Source organism: Battus philenor, unplaced genomic scaffold (assembly GCF_028537555.1).
Source record: "Battus philenor isolate CCGP_79_NKW_IND1 unplaced genomic scaffold, ilBatPhil1.0.hap1 SCAF_28, whole genome shotgun sequence".
NCBI lineage: Eukaryota > Metazoa > Arthropoda > Insecta > Lepidoptera > Papilionidae > Battus > Battus philenor.
In genome coordinates, this window is record NW_027181691.1 from 6,504,032 (window position 1) to 6,527,372 (window position 23,341).

Here is a 23,341-nt window from a genome sequence, read left to right on the forward strand (position 1 = left end):
AATGACGCATGTTTTTTGCCAATTTAATATTGACTAATACGACACACACATGTTAAATTATGGAAAATATGAATTACACAGAAGCATATGGATAAAATATAGAAGAATTATAATGAGCATGCAACAGAAATATTTAGATTTTCCCGCGAATTGATAATCTCAGAAAAAATATTACAAATAAAAAATTAGACGGAAAAAATCAATATGTTACTTGGAATAACAGATGCTTCTTATTAATATTATCATTAAAATTCATAATCATTTTATTATTCTATTACGGTTCGCTAAACTATGTTTTTATTGTATTGTATTTTTATTGTACTCTGCCTGTCGAATGTGCAGATTATATACAATACAACCAACATAACTTTTGCAAAAGAATTTTTTAAACGTTAGTAAAAGGTGTTTCTTCTTCTTTCTTCTTTTTCTCTTCTTTCATCTTTTTTTTTCTTCTCTTCAGCTTATAACCGCCACTGCATGACCTAAACTTCCCCCAAAGATCTCTACAATACGATTTTTGTCTGCCGAACCTTTGGAACAATTTTAAAAAGGTCTCTACTCCTGAATCTTAAGGCCCCTGCGGCATACTTTTCTGTACGTTGCGTGGTCTGTCCACTATCACCTCAACATGGGCTCTCTGGGCTAAGTCGGTTTCCTTCGCTCGTCAATAGATTTCCTAATTCCTAATTCGATCTCATAGAGAAACTGACTCTACCCATGTCTCATTGAGCGACTGTAGGCTTGCTAATGAGGCCCGCAAATAATACTTCGTCATTATTTTTCGGTACAAAGAATTTATTACAGTACTATATGATGAGGTCTTATTACCTCAAGGGAAAAGAAACAGCCATTTTGTTTATAAAACTAATTGAATAAGTTAAATTGAAACCGTACAATGGAAACGCAAACCCGTAACGTAACAATAACCATAACGCGCACGTTAAGCCGCCGGGTGCCCGCACGCATGAATCATACGCCTCTAAACGGATTACGACCCACGGAATCTTATTACGACACCCTTTTCTACCCCGACACCGCGTGACGTAAGTGAAATATCTGAGCGCTGCTAATCTGTATTGTGTGTTGGTTATATACCCTCTTATATAATATGAAAATTAATATTATTATAATGTACACAGCAGTAATAAACTGAAAAATAAAGTTGAATTTTTACAATGATTCAGAGTTATTTGTACCTTTATTATTGTATTTTAAATATACAACGATTACTGTTGTACATAGGCCTTTCGTATATTTTCAATTAGACTAGATCGAAGCGGTCTACATCAAGCATCTTCCTTAAAAAGGTTGTCTTTTTCACAGAATGTGAAACTTGATTTGTTGACACATTTACATTATTGATGTTATAATATTCACATATAAATTTAAAAGAGCAATTGTTGAGTTTCTAACCAACTTTTCTTAACAGATCAGCGTTCGGAGTCGGTGGTATCTTATTACTTATAATGTTAAAATAATTGAGGATTCAAAATCGCATGTGAATGTCTAGTTAAATAAGATATTTTGAATTTGAATTTGACTTTCTGGGTGATCATCTTACGCATCGCTTGACATTGCCAATCTTCTGAATCATGCTGGTAAAACAAATTAGAATCTCAAATAATATAAATATTTAACAAGGATTTTTGTTTTGTAGTAAATTAAGAATTTGAGGGCAAACGCCCTGGTGGTCGCGGTCAGCCGGACCAAATTCAATCGACACTTGGTGTTGCTCTCTCCACGTTGCCAAAGGGCAACAAGTCGCCCAGAATAAAGAAAAAGAAGTTTGCCCTGAACACAGGGCATCATGATCCTCAGCAATAAGAAAAATGATGCGAGGAGGATGATATAATACAGTTATTGTACAATGTCAATTAACTTTTGAAGAACGAAGGTAACAGACAAAGCTCTAAAAAGCCTGAAGTGGCAGAAGGCTGGATACATCGCTCGTGCAATGGGCCGTTATAGTTGAAAGATTCTCGAATGGCGATCACCGAGCCGGTATAAGCAGCGTGGGTAGGCCTCCTATTAGATGGAGCGGTGAAATGGACAAGTTCGCGAGATTGTGGCGACATTTGGGAGAGGTCTATGACTTGCAGTGCCCTTCCATCGGCTAGCATGATGATGATGATGATGATGATGAAAGCATCTCATCTATCAAGAAAATTAATAACGTAAAGAAAAGTTCTTTAAGTTATTAATTTTCTTGACAATTACAAGACCCGTAATAAAACTAAACATGGACAAAGCACAGAAACCAAACAGTTGTTCAAACAAAAAAAAAATTAAAACGTGTATTGTCTCTAATAAAATAAATGGCAAATGGTTGCACTTATAACTAAGCAGCGGCGGAACAAAGGTCACAAGCAACGTTCTTATACTATAATACAACGAAATAACGTACAGAGCAATTTGCGGTCACGAGAAGCAGCCATTACATTCGTCGGACCAATGGGAGCGCGCCGTTAAATGCGATTGCATTTTTTAGAAAAGAGAGGCAACAATAATGTCACGGAATTCGTGACATGCAGCCTATAAACAATGATATTTAAAAATAACGTCTGTCACGGAATTATATTTCAAATACTTCGTATAAAGGTAAAATCCGGGTCTATATCCAGACGTCTTAAAGATTTTCTATTTATTATAACGTTATTACATAAGAACGTAGTACAGAGATAATCTAACCTATTTCAATGCGGTAATAATAGTTTTTCGGATGTTACTAAAAGTCGTAAAAATAGTTAACATTGAGTAAGGTTTTTGACACAGAAAATACACTATAATCATAACAATTAACCCATAGGGCATACCAGTGCAGGTTTTTGTTCAAACAATAATACTTCAGGACATTTACATTTGTCATTTCCAGAAATAAGTAAAATATTGAAGTAATATCACTTTAATATATAAAATCGATCAAGTAAAACACGTGACTTAGCGTCGACTGTTTACATTGTATATAAAAAAATATAATGATGTGATTTATTATTATTGAAAGGTAAGTCCATTGAAAAAATATATTTAATAGCAAGTTAGCCATGTTATAATTTCAGAGCGTCGAAATGATTTCGAACTACATTTTCATTGTAATTTTATATTTTATATTAAGAACTATATTTTTACTAAGTTATCATAAGAACAACATTTATTTGTCCAAATACGTTTCTCGCTATACTTCTATGTTTAGGTACATAAATAAATGCAAAAAACTTAAAAAAAAAATCAACGATGTACCACAAACCTTTAATAAAATTAACTGAGAATGTGTGTAATAGTAAGAAAATAGTGTAGCGGATAATACTAGTCGACAACTTTTTGATTCCCAATTAAAAAGATTCCATTCCGGATTACGAATTGTATTGTGAACGTACATCTTTCTTGTTCAAGTTTTTTGTTCTTTCTGCACCAACCTTTCTACTGTAAAACTTGAAACTAAGTTTGAAAATAGAACACGCTTCTCACGTTTCGTATTATAATTTTATCAAAAAAAATGTGTGATAGGTAATAGGTATAAAAGGATTAGAAATGTGAATGTACTTATAGCTATAGCATTTTCTATTAATTGCAATATGGTACATCCCCCACGGGCCAAGCCTGGAGATTATGGTAAATTCCCTATAGATATCTTTGGGGGAGGCGTATATCTTTGCAGTGGGCGTCAATAGGCTGAAACGATGTCGATTCTCAACCCAAATCAATACTTTCAGTAAAAATAAGTAACAAAATGATAATGAATTAAGAAAAAGAGTTTTCAAAATTCGGATTACTATGTATTAAAATTTATTAGTACTGCTAGAAGTTATTGGCCAATCGCAGTCCGATAGAAAAGACAAACATAATGTAACATATCTCAGGGTCAACTGATCATACAGAGGTTGATTGGAGTAGGTGTCAAATCTTTGGTGCTTTTTGCTGGCAAATGAGCTATACAATCTCGCCTTTAAATTTATTATGCCTATAACCAATCATTCTGTACATAAGGTATTAATATTTACATCTTACTTACATTTCGGTAAGTACCTAAACCTAAAACTTATAGTGAAATATTTAATTAAATTTTTCACACCGGCACGATGGTGTACTCGTTTGTAAATGTGGGTCAGAATCGTTATAAACCATTCGTATAATGAACAAGCGGTCGACGTTGACAGCAGTATTCTAGTTATTGTCATGATCTCATCTCACGGATCATTAAACGCAAATCGATCTATTACGCAGCGCCGACCATTACGCGACTGTGGACCAATCGCGAACCGCCATTAAACGTATTCACTTTATTCAGTTTCAAATTGTATAAGAGTACCGCCGCCATTTTGAACGATTTATAAATGTAATGATATGGCGTGGATGATGTAAGTCAAAAATAAATTTACTTTTAATGAAAACGGTTTGTAATTTTGTATTAAAAATGTTAAAATTAAAGTTTAATATTTCCTTGAAATTTTTATGTTTTAAGCGAATTATAGTAATATAATTTCATTACTATTATTTCTGTCATCATCATCGTTATCATATCAGCCGAGGTCCAAAAGACCTCCAAATGAAAGATCTGTTCTGCCCACATCTAGCGACTTCCCGCGATTGTGACTATGTTTACAGGCTCATATTTGCCATTCAAGGACTATAAAGCCTCGACGGCCGTCAGTTGCACAAGCGATGTACCCGCCCCACTTCAGACGAACGATCCTTTGAGCGAAGAGGGTGACTTTGGTTCTTCTGCAGAACCTCTCATTTGATTTCGCAGCAAAATTCCGATCATAGCTCTATCAATTGCTTTCTGGGGGACTGTGAATTTCCTTATAATGCCGCGTCTAGGGTCCAAAGTCCAAAGGTCAAAATTATTTTACAATTACGCACATCACATTCAAAACCTAAATCGGAGAGTTTCATTTCTAATACACTGCTACAGCACATGTGGTAAATAGCATTGCTGTTACAAAAGTAATGTAAAAAGATCTACAACTATTTCTTCTGTGATTTATAAATACAAATTTTACGAAATATTTATACAAAATTCCCGTTTTTCATATTCTAATTAGGTCACCTCGATGTAAAGAAAATTAAGTGCTACGCCTAAGAGATGTTCTAGAAAAAACTTGATTAAGGATTAGTTATAGTTGTTAAACAATATTTATGTATGACTAATTATAAATATGTTACTATAATTTATTTTTTTCTCATGTAATGCGATAGGATATTAACTTCTGCCAGTACAAAGTCCACAAAGGTAGATAGCAAACAACAATTCAAAACTTATATTATAATTACGTTTTCTATTTAATTTTAAAATCAATGTTAGACGGTTAAAAAATTATTTCTACTTTGGATAAAAATCACCAACACTATAATTTGAGATGCATTGAGTCGGGGAAATTGGTTACAGCTGTAATATACGGTAGGACCGAACGCGGGAAGTACATTAATGAGATTTTTATTTAAACACGACATTTTGTATTCGGGCATATAACCAAGACGATTACTTCGTGATTTCAATTACCAAGATAAAACGTAAATGTATGGACAAGAGTTTGGAGCCGTTTGCGTAATTGGCCCGATGTTATTATTTGATAAAAGAACTCTTGTGAATGATTTTGATGAGTAGCCAGCATTTATACTTTCGCATTCAAATTGACTTTATTAGAATTAGAAACGGTCAGTTTTTTTTTTTCATTTCTTAGATCACTGGGGCATAATAACGTAAGGTATAATTTTATCACTTTAAGGAATTAAATTTTATGAATCGCGTTTCCAAAATTACGTATCTGTATTTTATTTTAATTTATGTAATTTTTTTGAAAGTTTTGGATTTTTTGTCTGACCAGAATTCATTATTATTAATTGGCAAAGTTCGACTAATGAGTGATATAAATAGTGGCAAATAAACCAATCTAATATCACCTTCAATAATATTTTATATTTATATTTTTCAATAAGTCTTTTTATAACTTGTACCATTATGATGATTATTTTGGACTTAAAATGCCTTTTAACATTGTTTTCTGTATTATTCAGATATAAAAGTTAAAATATAAGCATAATTAAGACTGTATTCGCTTACAATAGTCAAGCATGATTCATTTTGTATTTTCTTAAATGAACTATTGTAAACTTATATCCATGTATTGCTGTTGACGTGCCTATTTGAAACAAATAAATAAACTTTTTTTTTGCGTAAAAGTTACTCATTCTCAATTAGTTATTTGACTCATCTAAAATTCCAAAAATTATTTTCTTTCTAGCAATTCATTTAATATAGTTTGCGACTATTAATTCTATTACGCGTTATAACCATATCAATTTGTATATATATATATATATATACAATATATATATATATATATATATAAGAATATATATTAGTGACTGGCCGTTCGCTTGAATTATTTTTTTTAAAACAAATTACCTAAAAGACAACATTGCACCTTCCAGGCTTGGCAAAACCCGGATAACTGGTATAAAGGTCGTTTTAAAAAGGCAAATTTCAGTTTCCCACGACCACGGTTTCAAAGAATTTCAGGTTCTTAGCATCAGCCTTATTTATGGTGATTTTTAGACCTCCAAAAATTTACTATTTAAATTATTTTTTAAGCTAAAAATACAATCACAAAAGAACTGATAAATTAGTCCCGACCATATCGAAAGTTTATTGAAAGCATCAAGCATGATTTTTATTTAAATCTTTGCACCATACCATAGTATAGATAGGTTTTAATCTTTTGTACATAGATCTTTATGTTTATATAATCTTCTTTCAATATTGTCTAATGCTGCGTATTAGTTCAAAATGTACAACCAATGTATGTAAAACCTAATTCACTCTAAGAGACAAACTGTACCTGGTGTACCTTAGAGTGTTTTGTTAAGCAGCAGATTTCGATGTAATTCTATTGTTATAGAAATAAAAACGTTAATTAAAATTATTAAATTATTGTAATTATTGTTTTCCCCAGCATCATTTCCCATCACGAGGCGGATCGGCCATCCCTACCAGAACAGAACACCACCTAAACGAAAGAAACCGAGGACTTCATTTACCCGTCTGCAGATAGCCGAGTTGGAAAAACGGTTCCACAAGCAGAAGTACCTCGCATCGGCTGAACGCGCCTCCTTGGCGAAGACCCTAAAGATGACCGACGCGCAAGTTAAAACATGGTTTCAGAACCGTAGAACAAAATGGAGGTGAGAGTTCCTTTTTTCACATTAAGATTTTCATTTTTCTTTAAAACCTTGGACATTTTATGTAATTCGATGAGAAAACGTTGCCGTGGTTATGACAAAGGCCGTTATAGCAGACCGTGGAGTTTTAGCCGTAAAGAGAACGCTTTCTTGGCCTCCAAAACAGAACGGTATCCCGTGAGACAAAAAAGCATAAGATATCAAATAGGTAGGTAAAAACGTCGTAATGTAAAATTAATACGGAACGTATATAATTCTATACATATATACGAGTACATAATAATTATAATATTTATTATCTAATTTCAAATAAACACATATATAAATAGGAGGACATAATGTATACATAACGACGATATGATTTGCTAACTTACTTATTCCAAGGAGAGTTTGTTAGACGCTTTGAATAGAAAAATTAGATTGGAAATTGGATTGGAATCGGATTCGTGAGAAGGATAAATTGTGTAAAAGTTTATTGTATACATTAATAACAGACGTTACTATATTAACGTGGCTACAATTGTAAAAGGTGCGAGGAGTTTCTAAAAAAGCTACAAAAAATAATTTTAGTAACGAGAACAAAAAACTACTTATTACCTGATTAACTATCAGTTTCTGGGATGTTTTAGAATGATATTAAAATTTTCAGTTATTGTTTTCTTGTTTTGAATCATGGCATTCATTTCTTTACTGCCTCTATTAAATATTTCAATAACAGATTAAGAACAGTCAGAACACGCTGAGTTGTAAGCAGCATTCCTAGAAAAATGCCTTCTCATGGCGTATATTGTCAATATACAGTCATTGTAAATGATTCTGTGGTGATAATAATATTAATTAATAAACATAACCAATTTAGAAAACCGACAGGCGCGTGGGCTTTCAACGTTTCACGGTAATATTTATAGAAAAATCTGACATAGCATAAATATTTGCGATGACATTGTAACCTACACAATGGCTGTGATTTGAAAGTTTTTTTTATTGAAAATCGAGTTTCTTCTTTTAAATTCACAATACGGTGTAATTTTGCGATTGGCCAATATTTAAAAAAAATGTAGCTTTGTCAGGCGCCATTACTTTATCAGCAAATTTCTCTAAAACATTCACGAAAATCACTATAACAATGATCTTACCTAAATGACAGTTTGCCCCTATCGTGTTCCTGTCGACGGACATTGGTTGATAAGTGTTGGCACCGCAGACGACCAGGTAGACAGATCTTCAATTGCTAAACCTTTTCCTGTGTAGACAGGTCAGCTAATAATGGATATATACAGTCATTAGAGACGACGTTAAATATGTAATTAAACTGAATGTACTACAAAAATGTAATTCCTTACTTTTTTCCGACTATTCAATGGTCGAAAATGAGTGAATTTTTAAATAAAAATATTTGCATGTTTTTGAGAAATTTCGATGATTTTTATTCCATATATTAAAAATTCATTAATTTAAAATATATTTATCTAATTGATTTTATTAATATATGTTAATAATTATTGCAACCTTAATTACACATATCTAGTATATCTAGATATATGTGAATATATCATTTATTTTGAATATATTGATTCGTAATAAATTTTCTTAACAACCCCGTGATTAAAATTTTGAGACCGCCTCTAGGAATTGTCACAATTTGTATATTATAATTTTAAAAGTGGTATAAATTATATTTTTGTCAACGAATCCTCAAGCATCTTAAAATAAAGAATCAGACCGATACATATTTTTAATTCTTTTTGGCACAAAAATTTAAATTAATAACACGCAATCAATAATGTTGAATACATCGATGATTATAAGTTCTTAATTGACAAGACTTGTTTTAATATTCATTCCTCGCGACAGATTCACGATAGCCGTCCTCCGATAAATCAGCTGTAACTTTACCTGTCTAATAATTAAACGGACGTTTGAATTTAATAGGCCTTAATAACATTAATATTGATATTTATCTAATAACACGCAATCCTTATGTTAAACTAATACGTAAATTAACAAATATTAACTATACTCCATTACCTCTAATATAACTGCTAATTATAATTAATATTACATTGTATACATTAGCATAATTAAATAAAAGTGTTAATGTTACATTAATTAAAACTTTTTTGTTAAAGTTATTAAGATAAAATTATGTTGTATTATATTCATATTGTTTATCATTATGTCAGCTGATGAACACTCTCTGCAAGTAGAGTCTTGCGCTACCCGTATATAATGACATCCCGCGACCTTGACGTAGATTTTTTTTTTAGTTTACTAGCTTACTAGCTCAGTTTACTAGCTCGCGGATTTCGGATCCGCGAGCCCTGAGTCCGATGAAGCTGTAAAAGCCAAAACGGCTAACAGCGCCCAGCAACATTAGAATATAGAATATAGCCTTGACTTTCATATTATTATCTACCTTAAACTACCTATACATCATCATCATCATTTCAGCCATTGGAAGTCCACTGCTGGGTATACACCCCCCAATAAATTTACATTTAGACTGATTAGAAGCCGCCGGCATACAGCGTCTTCCAACGGCTATAACATAGTCGTTTGTCCACCTTGTGGGCACGCTGCATAGGTCGGTTCGTGGTCTTATCTCCAGAATATTAAGGTCCAAACAGCTATCTTCTGCGAGTTATATGATCTAGCAATTGTCAACTTACCAATCCGCTAGGCTATGTCAGTTACTTTAAAAGATTTTAATATATTGCTGTACTTGTATAAGAGTTCTTGTTTGATGAATTCAATATAAATAAAGTGAACACTTTTTGATATATGGTAATTCTTTCAAATAAGGCTCTATTAAGAATTACATAGATGTTTATTGTAAAAGCGTATACCGTTGCCTACCAATAACATACCTAACTAATTTAAAAGAGTCGATGCAAACGTGTGACAAGGTTGTTTTGCAAATATAATATACATCGCTATTTTACTCGTATTTGTAACTATTCCCATATGGCCAGATAGTGTTCGTTTATGTAATCTACGTGTAGTCATAATTTTTATTTCACGTTTCGTTATATATTACATGATCGGCTTGCGCTGTACAAAAACTGTGTCGTCATAAGCAATATTATCACGTAAAAGTAGCCCCTTTGGTATAGTGCCATAAATATTACTAAAATAAACTATTTTTTGTAGGCTAACATCTATTGGCAAAATTTTTAGAGGTATATTTTGCGAGATAACTTTGTTTGATAAATAAAAAAAACGAAACCGACTTTAACAAAATTCTTGTTCGACTAAAGGTATTCTGGATGAAACCGCTAACTAGTAAGTCGCCATTGTACCTTACTAACACATTGCACCGTGAGTGTTCGGTATAATATAACCAATTTTTTATAAATTCCACTTCGTCGTTCCAGACCATAGATGCTCAATAAGCAGTGATTAAGCCTATAGCCATAAGATGTATCTATATGTACAATAATCGCCGCTCTTGGCCAACTGGTGGGTGAACGCAGTTTGGTTGTGGTACATAGAAGACGATACTCGCCCATCCTCTGGAATTTTTTTTGTGAACAGTGGAAATCCTATGTAATTAATGCAGAGTGCGTTAATTATATAACATTTTATCGCAGGAATCGCACCCGCGACCTGCGATCATAAGTCTTAGTTCTCTACCGCTGGACTAACACTGATGAATAGGTGTCTATTCTGAACATAATTACTGTAATCAATTTTCAACAATTAGACAACTTTACGGGATCACATTGACTTATATATTTTTTATTTATATTTACTTGATTTTGTACATCAACAGTAGCTATATAGAAACAAATCGCATGTAACAGGCAAAAAAATGTAGTATTAATGGCGATTTTATCAGAACGCGATTTATTCCATAAAACTAACCACCTATTAAATCTAACCTTTTTAAATCGACGAAATTTTTATTAAATCGTTAAAAAAATAGTCAAAATGTTTTTAAATGTGATTTGACAAATAAACACGATTGAATTCAGAACACAAAATATAAAGAGCACGTAACGAAAATCCAGTTCGTAAAGCGCGAGACAATGAGGCCGTGTTGGTGGCATCGACGATTACTTCTAATGGACAAGTGCTGTTTGTGTTCGGGACAGATAACGCGTGGCTCGATACGCGGCGCCATGCCACCGCTTTTTATTATAAATAACAAAAGAAAAAAAAAAACATCGTTCGGCTTCTTAAAATGGCGCGTGATCTACCGTCTGATTATCTCTATGATTTTTTATCTGTGTAATAATGTTTAATAATATTATTTAATAATAAAATTTAATTATAACATGCTTAATTATAAAAGAAAATTTATGTACAAAATGTAATCATTAAAGCAAATAAATTTCAAAATGGCAGACTAATTATCTATTTAAATATAATTAAATAATTATTCTTTGTATTTATCTAAAGTTGTCGAATAACAAGCATTTTCCTATAAATAGTACAGATATAATGAAATAATGATTCTATATAAAGAAGAGACTTATTTGGATTATTCTTTTCTTATTAACTTTTATTAATTTATTTATATTGTTTTCTTACAGTTAGATTTAAATAATAATAGGGGATCATATAGGAAGGCGATTAAGAAGTTTTCACAAATATAAAGAGAAAATACAAAGTTATGCTGTCGGTATCATAAATATACAATTTTGATATCTACATATATTTCTATTTCAACTTGCTGTAAAATGTCACGTACATATTATTTAAAGTAATAAGTTACTTGAAAGCGTAATTCTTTCGAGTTACAATTATCAATTACTTACTTTAATGTATATTAATAAATAGTTTATTTAATAAGGGCAAGATTATACAGTATGGCCTTGTTAAGGTCCTCGGAAAACGCTAAAAATTCATGTCTATTTATGGACATCCTGTAACTGAAAAGATAATGATGACACAATTTTTTTATTTCATCGTAGCTAATTAACGCGTGCTCATATCACTTCTGATTCTAATTTTAAAATAAAACAAAGAGGATAATTAAGAAAAAACAATAAAGAAAAAAAGTAATATCTCTTTAATACCGCTTAATCGTGCAGATTGCACAATAATTATAAATAACATTAAAAGACGTATCAGCTTAAACTCGATTTCACCGTTGAAAAGAGCAAAACTTTAAAAATGAAAGCCTATTTATTCGATGTAAATAAAAAAAGAGGTTCGGTATTAAGTCCGGTCGATTTATCAGACGTCTCTTTGTATTAACCAGCTGTGTTAATGGCGGCTTATCGTCGGCTTATTTTGTTGTTATTATTAAAAGTTGGATCGTCCTAACGAGGTCCGACTAGGGCCGATAGAGTTTCGTGTGTTTGATTAATATACCCTTTAATGGTGCTGAATGCAAGTAGTCTAACTATCCCTTTTACTATGTAAGACTTATAATTTTATTAAAAATAAGTAACAAGGCCATGTAGCAGATCAGATGGCTGCTTTGGCCTTAAGGTTTTTGGAGTTGGGTTGGTGATTTGGATGAGAGATCACAAACCGGTAATTGCAGCATATGAAGTCCACTAAAAGGTAAATAGTCAACCTTGTCAAGGTCATGGCTGAAATTATGATGATGATTATGTGGTCACTGTGAACATGATTCTCAAATCCGGTAATAAAGTAGTACGTACCCGAGCCAAGACTCCCCAGTGAGCCCACAATCTTTACTAGTTCACTAGCTTTTATCCAAAGCACTATCAACGCCCTGCCCCCTCCAACCTGCGGAATCTGTAAATGCCAATAAAGCAATAGTGACCGACATACGTTGAGCAGTGATAGCCCAACAGTAAAGTTGGGATCGCAGGTCGCAGGTTTCACTTTGTGCGTTATTTGTATAGGATTGCCGCTGCTTACAAATAAATTACCAGAGGATGAGCAACGGCGTACAATAATACCACACTGCGATCACCAACCTGTCTGGTTAGCGCGGCGATTATAATATATCTCCCATAGATATCTTTGGGGAAGGCTTTGAAATGGGCGTTTACAACTGAAATGACGATCAACACCAAGAAAAGAGACAAGACTTTTGTCTTTCAAGATTTGATCAGTTAGGTATCTAGACATTATATTTCACTGTATTAATAACACTTAGTTATTGCGTCAACAACAGCTGCTTAAAGAGTAATTTTTATTGAGCCTCTTTAACATGTAGATGATGCCAGCTACCTCGGCAACTATTTTTACCGCCCAATCAATATTGTGTTCCAGTTTCTAAAGCGATGTATCTAGTGGAAACATTGGCCTAAAATAACACGCGTCTTATGTTTTAAATGCAGGCTTGAACACGGTTTTGTATTTTAAAAGCTTAATCTTTGTAGTTTGAACAACTTGTGTTGGTTGAATTATTTACCTTCATATTCCATACTTCTCACAAAATGCGTTTTTATTTGTTTTATCAAAATACCGTTTCTTTATCAGCTAACATAAAAAATACTTTTCTTATAATTTGTACTAAAAAGCCATTGTTTAAAAACTGCACATGACACTAAACAGATATTTACGAATGTTTACAAATATTTTCGGATGTTTATTTATTTTTCTTTAAAAGTCTGTTTTGTTAATATATCCTTGACTAGGTTAGGGAAATGGTGAATGTTTGTTACTACACAAAGAGATACAAAATTTTTCGTTTAATTATTGATTCTCTCGTTTCATTGAGTTGACCAAAGTACACGATAGTGACTAGAATAAATTCTTCTGATAGTATATTTACGAACAAGCCCTATCACGCAATTAATAATACATCTGGTCACTGATCTTTTAGACTGAAGTACTGTAAAAAGTTTTCTTGTACTTTTTGTTCGACTTGACTTTCGATGTCATCCTAAGCTGTCAAAAAGAACGTTTAGATGTTTGGTATAGCAAAAACTAGAATATCTTAAACGAGATTTATTTAAAAATCAACTAAAATGTAGTTCAATCAAACGTGGAGTCTGATTGCTGCAAATGAACGCCAATAAATTGTAAGATAGAGGTCTCCGTAAACCTACTCGGTCTTCAGCCCCAGGCGTCGTACCAGAGTGACGACTCCATGGAACACTGAGAAATTACATCTCTGACAGAAAGCAATTTAAAAACGTTAATATTTATACTTAATTTTGGAAAAAAAAAACAATAAACCGTTCATTTGTCAATTAAATTTTACGGGTAATACTTAAAAATCAACGATAAAATTTGATGTGGATTTCGATGCTTGAACATTTACGATCAAACTTAACTTGTACATATAAATTATGAGGTTGGTATCAATTGAATTTTATGCGAACATGGTCAATGGAATGTTATACAGACGTAAATATTTATCTGACTGGAAAAAGGATAGAGTTTGTCTAATACGATAATTTGATTCTTGCCGAAGCTATTTACAGACATAGGGACAAAAGCAAGTATTATTTATAGGTATATACTGTAAGTTGTTTAACATCACCTTGTATGCACAGTGTTTTTCCAATTTGTTCGACATTGCGAAACTAAATTAATGTTAATGCTCTACTCTGCATAATATTTAAATTATAGATTATTTTAACGATTAATTAATTTTCAATCTGAAAATTATTATTTATCTATTCCAATTCGCGTCATAATTAATGTGTACTCTTAAATATGTATATATGTTTTTTTCAATATAATACGTAACTTTCGAACCTCGGCGACAGTAGACTAAAATTTTCGATAAAATTAATTTAAATGTCAAGTTATATTGATTGCTTGGGCACGAATAAAATGGTGTGTTTATCTATGATAAATGGATGACTTTTATCAATTCCGAATAATATGAAGATTATATATGGTATTGGAATGAAGACAAGAAGTTTTGGTAAAAACCAAAAAAATCAAGTGGTTTCAATAATACGGAAAATATTTTCTACTGTTATTTTTGTATACCTTTCGTATGTTTTAGTTTTAATATCCAGAATGATTGGTTAATGCTGTAAAAAACCTTTAAAAAGGCGAACATAACCTGTCAAGGCCGTCGTAGTTTCTGCTTTCATAGACTCTCACTACACGGCATAGATCTTCTCCTAAGATAACTATGGAGGGCTATGTCCCTGCATAGATATTCCGGTATGTACAGAATGCTGATACCCATCCCCAGAAAACTTATTTGTGAGCAGTAACAATCCCGTATATTTAATACACACAATAGGAATTACTTAGTGACAAGTACTTGTGATTGTAATCGAACCAGCAAATGAAATCATGTCATAATTAGGCATAACATTTAATAACAAAAAAATGAGACAATATGAAAAAAACATAGTCAACTATAATACTTCAACTCCTTGGAAAAATGGTCTGTAAATTAGATTTATTTTCATAAATTATTATTGCTGATGTACATACGTTCGTATGTAATATGAGAACATACTCGTACAATAAATAATGGTAGATTTTCTTTTCTTGAAACTGTCATCTACTATAAAAATCATTGCCCCTTTTGAGAGGCGCAGTTGGTGGCGAGATTATAGAGCTAATAAAAATGTATTATATCTTTCGTAAATACAGCACTGCGGTAGAAGTCTGAGACTTGCGATCATAGATAGCGGGTTCGATTATGGGGATACAATCTTATGTAATCCACACATTGAGCGTTAATTATATAGAATTGCAACATGCAGTGGTGATGTATCGACTGAAACGACGACAACAAAAGAACACGTTTTCTGTTCCCACATCTTGCATAGTACCACATTTCTACGCGCTTGCATGCACAACTATATATTTATATATTATATATAAGGTTGAATCGCGCAAATAGCGAACATAGTTTTATGATGAGGATGCCATTATAAGGAAGCATAATCAGATTACATTTTTAAACGAATTGGGCTCTTTTTTGTATTTTTCTTGCGACGTAAAGAATCGTCATGATTTTTTTAGACATGACGAAATAAATACTGACCTATTCTAAAACTATGTAAAAGTTTAAGCCTATAAAAGTTAAGAAAATATAATTTTTGCCGTTACACAGTAAGAGTTCTATACTACAACTTGGACATCACTTCCTTTATCTTCTTTAGTGGAGTAGATACATCACTGTTCTACTAGAATTCGTTGAATATTGGTTGACCTAAAAAAACATTGATATATCGGGATATGGGCTCGTTCGATACTTCTCACTTGTAAATGAAAGTACTGAATGGGATACGGGAACAATAGACCCGCTAACATCCACACCTATTCGACGCAATCAATCTCATTGTATTCATAGATAAGCTGCCGACAGGTTTTAAATAAAAGATATGTCCATCTTCGACATGTTTATCTGTAATTGTCACGTATTATACATAAAATGAACGTATATTTTTTTATTTTGAATGCGGTACACATAAGAAAGTTCATTTAACACGGTTTATAATATTTTCAATATTAAACATAAATTGTTAATACGTACTTATTTTCTTCTACAATAAATATTAAGAACCTTTCCTGATATGTTAAATAATAACATGATTAATCTCGTATTGTACTAATTATTTAGTCTTTTATTCTTCCTTTAACAGTCACAATTTTAATTAATGTTCTTTATGTTCGGTGTGCCTTATGGCATGCCAAAGGAGACCCGACGTTAATTTGAGTTCGTCCTCTCATCTTCTTTCCTTACGGCCCCTAATCCAAAGACCATCCCTGGTAAACCAGCCTGTCGCATTTTAGCTAATTTTTTTTACCTTACTTCGAAGCATATAACCTATGTATCTCCGAGTCGATCTATATTCGAGTTGATCATTACGTGTTAGGACTTCCTTTAGATATGTTTGACTCCTTTTATCTGTACTCCTAACTTTATCTGTAACCCTTATTCCTAGGATACTCTTCTTCATAGCTCTTTGACATCTTTCAAGTTGTTCTCCGCGTTATTTTATCAAAGCCTATGTTCCACAGCCATATGTGATTTAGGTTAAGATAGAGGTATCCATATGTTAAGACTTCTCCAAAAGAGATGTATTATATATCTATAATTAGAGTTTATGGTTTTTATCAACTTGTGGTGATACTAGCAAAATCCCATAATAAAAACTTGACCAGATAACTTTAACAAAAAAACACATATTTCTCAAGTAGTATATAACTTTCTCCTTTAAAGATATAAATATGATTTGTATGTTAGACTCCTAGTCTATTCCCAAAAACCTATCTATTTTTATTCGATTGATTTTCCGTATCTGATTAATTGAAACGCTATCAAATACAAAGGCAAGTCGTTTCGTCAACGATGTTCTGGGGATTGCTTTAAGTGAACACACAGACGTATTTATTTATATATATGTGTACGGTGTTGGAACATGGGGCAGGCGGCAACACGGGGTAGGTAGGGGGATCAATATTGTATGAAGAACACAACTCGGCAGTTTGATTCATCAATTATTACCGCGGTGGAAAGACGGACGGTCGACTTTTTACATGCATTGTTGCCCGTTTGCTTTATTGCTTATTTTTGTGACTTTTACAGCGGGCTCTTGAGTTTATTTTATGGACGATTTCGTGAACGTTCTCTTGAATACAAGTGCGATGCTTCCAGTGTTGTTGCCTTTATATTTTGTTTGTTTTTATGAATACTAAATGAGCTGAAATTAATTTTTATCACATTTATATAAGAGTATGGTTTGACTGTGGTCACAACAGTATCTTACACCTTAAGCATCTCTTAATATTTTTAAAAACCTGAGTGCCAACTGACTTTCAAGTATAGTTCCACAAAATTATAAAATAAATGATTGGTAATTCTTTCTTGTTTATGATTATGTTATACATAACCTATGGCATATTTTCAGTGATAAATATATATAAATTATCGCTGGTAAAAACACACACAAGTCAAAGTAATTCAAAATTTTAAATGTAAAAATAAAATTGAAATGTTAATGTCATGTTTACGTAGTGTATATCTCCTTCATGAAGCTGTTATATCTGTGACCAAAAAAAACATCAATTTGTTATTAAAACTAATTTTACATGAATATTTACATTAAAATTGTTATAAATTTATAGCGATATTTACAGTGAGGAATTTTCAAACGAAAACTCTTAGAATATATTTATGCATAACGTTGCAAACAACGTACAAATTCACAATAACTAACAAATTCTCGAAGGTTTTTCGTTAATGAATAGAAATCTTCATCGAAGACCTTCCGCCAACAATTTACAGTTACTAAGGCTCCAGTGATTGCCCTGAAATCATTTGGCCGCTACTTCGACAGTCGACAAATCGAATTGCCACCGTACACTAATCTAACACGCAATGTACCCCGCCAATAGGAACAGTCGGAGGGACTACGCCTTATTTATTTACTGACCCTGCTTCATTTTCCTTCCGTAATTCTTTTCCCCTGTAAGTGAATATTAATATCCCTTGTATTTATATTTTATAGTTCACGAAATTAACGTTCTAATTTTGTACAGCAAAGAGTCTACTTTTGTTCACAGTTCGATGCAATTGGAATACACAAAATTTATTAAGCGCCGATGAATTGAGTCTATTGACCACCATGTTAAGGTAGAAAATTGTTTACCTCGAGTGTTGTAGTTACGTCGTTTTGTTTCGGTGCGTATTGAATGTCTTCGGGATAATTGTTGCTTGTAGGTTGTCTCCTTAGAAATTAAGCAGCAAATCCTTTTACCGATTGATAGGAGGGTAAGGCGCGACGTGTCGGAGGAAGCAATGAGGCGAAATGTGTTAGAGTTGTTAACTTTTATTAGGCCTTTGATGTTCGGAATAGAAATCCTCGTTTTATTTTTGTTTAATGTTGTCGTACTTTAAAAAACAAAAATGAGATTTGATAGCCTTGTAATATTGCAGATTTTTAGCTTTTTGGCTACTATTATTCTATAATTTTTGCCTTGTTAACCGAGTGCATGCAATAGTTGTTTGCAAAATTTGTCATTTGCCTTTTAAATGTCACTACTATTCTGAAGTGGTGACCACGAACCGACAAGCGTAGCGTATCTAATCTTAATCATAAAAACGATAGTCGTTCATTATAATTTAAAATATTTAGGACAGAAAAGTAGACAAATTTACATTCATTTGATGGTCTATAGAGATTTATTATAAGACATTTAGATATCTAAATTATTTTTAAAAATGCTGTTTCATTTTATCGTTTCTTGAAGCATTTAAAAGGCAACGTTTTGAAGTTATTATTTATTCCATCGCTTCATTTATAATGTAAAACTTTACAAGAAGTTCCGAGTTTTAAAACGTTCCTCGGATTTATTGGATCGTTTTGATAACTGTAGCGAGCTGTAAGAATGTTTATTGATTGACGGCTACTGAATTTTTAGGACTGGTGATTTTAATAAAAATGTTTTAAAATATCTTTGCTAATGTTTTATGTATGGTACAACTTTAAATTGTAGTTAGACCAAAAATATATATGACGCGGTAGCTTTTAAGTTGCAAGAGGCATTCATTATAATGATTTCAAACAAAGAACGCCCACCGGTGGACATAATCTTCTCTTATAGATTTCTAATAGGATTGGTTGGAAGCGGTCTGCGTCTAGCATCTACAATCGACCTTAACAAGCTCGTCTGTCCACCTTGTGTATGAATGCCTTACGCTGAGTTTGCCGTTCTTTGGTGTTCACCCTAGACCAATAATGACCTAGCGACTATCTGTTTTGCGACGAACACAGCCTACCCGCTTCTACCTTAATTTACCAATCCGTTGGTCATTAATTCACCTCAAAAATTCTTATTAGAAAGCACTCATATGTTCACTCTTCAAGTGCTTTTTGCTTCGGTATGAATAAAAGTGACATTTAACATAGTAACATTATTGTACAACAAATTTTATTTTCAATAAATTTGCTAAGCAATATCTTAGCATCGCGTTGTAGGGAACACAACCTCACTGACCAGACATCAATTTCTAACCAATTTTTAAATTAAAAGCCTTATTTAATGTCCCATATTATAAGATGTCATGGCCATCGTAGGTGTCACTTTTAGTGAGCTAGCACCATTACATTCAGTTTCTAGGGAGCCAAAGCTAATGTAATAACTAGTTTTATATTTTATATGGCACATCAGATTTCATATAATAGTCCAGTCGCAATGTTTGTGCAAGATTTTGATTGTGTATTACATAAGTTAGCAACACTTAGGTCTTTTCTCTATAGAGAGATGACAAAACGTATTTAAAAAAAAAACATTTACTAATCTAAATGGTCTTGTATCAAAAACTCAATGGCCAATTTATATGAACTCAGTTCCGCAAATAACCATAAGTCATTACACAGATAACCATCTGATGGAGATGCCGCTTTTGGAATTATTCACTCGTACCTGGTTATACCATTTCTAGCCTACAGACGATAACTTGTATTAATTTAGACGATAAGAGATAAGATCTTATAAGAAATATGTTAATTTTTATATCTGATAGTCACCCGTAATGTAAATGACGATGCTGTTGTATTGATTTAGTGGTAGCCAGTTTAACTACATCCAGGGTTCGTGCCACATTATTTATTTTATTTATTAATTTATTAATATGGTTATCCACTTACTATAATTTACAGTTGCCACTTGTGTACGTCTTAATGTACTTTCTCATGTGAAACATGAAAAAAGAATTAAATTCAATTAAAACTAAAATAAGATTGAGCTCCTTTATACCAGGTATTCTTGAAAGCTACTAAACGCGCCCTTACCAGGGAAGAACCCACAACAAACTCCGACAAATTTTTTAGTAGTTACTTTCACGGTTACAGTAAACGAACAATACATTCCCAAGCTTTTTAATTACCCAAAAAAGCATTATATATATTAACGAAGAGGCACAGAGACAATATAGTGTGTAATATCGTGAACACGAAAGAGTAACAAATTTAATAAAACCTAGAGAAAAGCATTACAAGCTTATCTGTATTTCAAGTGCTAACCTTATTATTTACATTTTTATTTTCGTGTCATTATTAACATTTTATGATACATTAAAATGTAACATAAATTACCTGACTGATGATACTGAATGAGATAAATTGTACACATGACGCTCCAAAGTAAGTAATCCTGAGTAAGTAGAGGTAACTATATCGTCATTGTCGTTACCGCTATATGACACTTTCAATCGGGTGATTGATATGCTTGTTCTGCAACTTTCTAGTCTAAATAAATGTTTCCCATTCGCATCAATGTAATAAATCTAGCCAGAAAATATTCTCTGCTAATGGACTCTCTTCCGGTAAGCAAGCGAAGCAGGTAGCCAATGCTTGTACAGCATGAATAAAATAATCGTTTAGCTACATATATTTGCTAATTGTGATATTATTCAAGAATAATGTGATTATTAGTATAGTCATTTGAAATATTTACATGTCAATAATTTTTAAAGTTTCCAAGTTAATTATGTAGCTCGTTAAAAATTATTTTCTCGATGTTTTTGAATTCATCCCGTCAATGATTTAATCAAGATGTGACAGAGAAATCTATCTAATTTATCCACAACATTATCGATTGAGCGAAGAATGAGCTTTTTATAGGATTTCTAAATAGAAAAGACAGAAAGTGATTTGTTTCCTACGAAATCAAATAAGGAATTAAAGCAACCGACATAGGCCTGTGAACCGGCAATTAAAAGTTGAAGTGGCATGGGCAGACCACGTTGTGCGTAGAATTATTGCCCGCTGAACGTTTAGGTCTGAGGACCCTAAGGATTGGAGAACATAGATCGGCAAGCGCAGCGTAAGATCTTCACACGTATAAGATCATTATGAATTAAAGATAGCCGCTAGAGTTGTAAGTTTTTGGGAGTGGAGACTACGGAATAGGAAACACAAAGAAGGTCGTCGAAAGTCGTTGGATGGAGGCCGCTTCCAACTGATCCTATTGGAAATCTATAGGAAGGGCAATGTCTAGCAATGGACTTTTTGTGGCTGAAATGATGATTCAAATTCGACCTGGTTATACTAATTAAGATGTCTTTTATTGCTAAACTTCGTTTGCCATTAGAGTTAAGACCGTAACGTATATAGCTTGTACAATAATGCATACTATACTGATGCACATAGAAACTATTGACAGGCTTTAGTTGATGGCTATGCTGGATTCGAATATTTAACTTGAAAATGAATAGTATCTATGGTATGAAAAGCCTTTCCTTTGCACACAAAATGAATAACTGAATTAAAATCAAAGTAATCAACGATGTACATATTTGCGCTGTATGATTAAGATAATTATTATGCTAATAAATTCATACATAGGATTAAACCGAAATAGAGTTCTTCTTTTCTCTTCATTAACATTATGTCTTTCAGAACATAAAAATTACCATTTTATCATCATCTACTTTAAAATCAGATTCCTATCTGCTTAATACATAGTCGATAATTATTTTTTTTGTAATCCAAGACATTATTTCCCCCTCTCAGAAATTGTGAATTTATAACTTTCATAAGCATATTCGTTTTTAATTTATTAATCTGGAGATTCTGAAAAAACACGAATCGTTTTTCAAGAAACGTTTTTGAAAATCGTCTAAAATTAATTCTCATGAATAATCCTCTAAAAGAACCACTCGTATCTTGAAGCAAATTGGTGAAAGTTCGGGGATGTTCGTGGGTGTCACCACTCACTATTGAGATATTTCCGAGGGTTGGATGACTCACCTTGAAATTGTCGGCTAGGCGTTTAACTTTTTGACTTTAAAAAGCCTAGTCGTCGCAATTCGATTTTTTCCCGGCTTAAAAATTAACTTTAAATAAACTTTAACTGAAAAAGCTTATATGATAGCGAATTAACAACGCTACTTTTTAATATCATGAAAGGTTAAAATATCCCCTTATATTAATTATTATATTATTCATGTAATATTTTTATAAATTAAATATTCTCAATGGGCTGATTTCAGCAATCAAACGACACTAATCTCACTTTGCGCCAGGAAAAAAATGTTATGTATGTAATAATATTAAAAAATACGTTACCTTAAATACTTTTTTTCAGTTATAACATTTTTATTTTTAATAAAAACACACTGTTAATAAATTATAGTTTCCTGTAGATATGATTGTAAATGTCAACATAACCGCATCGTAAAAAGCCAAGTGATTGTTCAAAATAATTATTGGAGATGAATGTAAATATATAAACCCCTGTCGAGGGATATAAATAACGATGCACCGTCGGTATGAGGATGAGTTTGAATCGCTGAAGCATACAGATT

The 23,341-nt window shown here is 32.4% G+C and overlaps 1 protein-coding gene across 1 annotated transcript in view; it reads left to right on the forward strand.

Moving 5' to 3' along the window:
* Nucleotides 1-23,341, forward strand: part of C15 (homeobox protein C15) — a 55,380-nt gene that overhangs the window by 21,475 nt on the left and 10,564 nt on the right. The window contains exon 2 of the mRNA XM_068769259.1: nt 6,954-7,182. Within this exon, the coding sequence (XP_068625360.1) occupies nt 6,954-7,182 (229 nt within the window). The remainder of the gene's footprint in view (nt 1-6,953; nt 7,183-23,341) is intronic.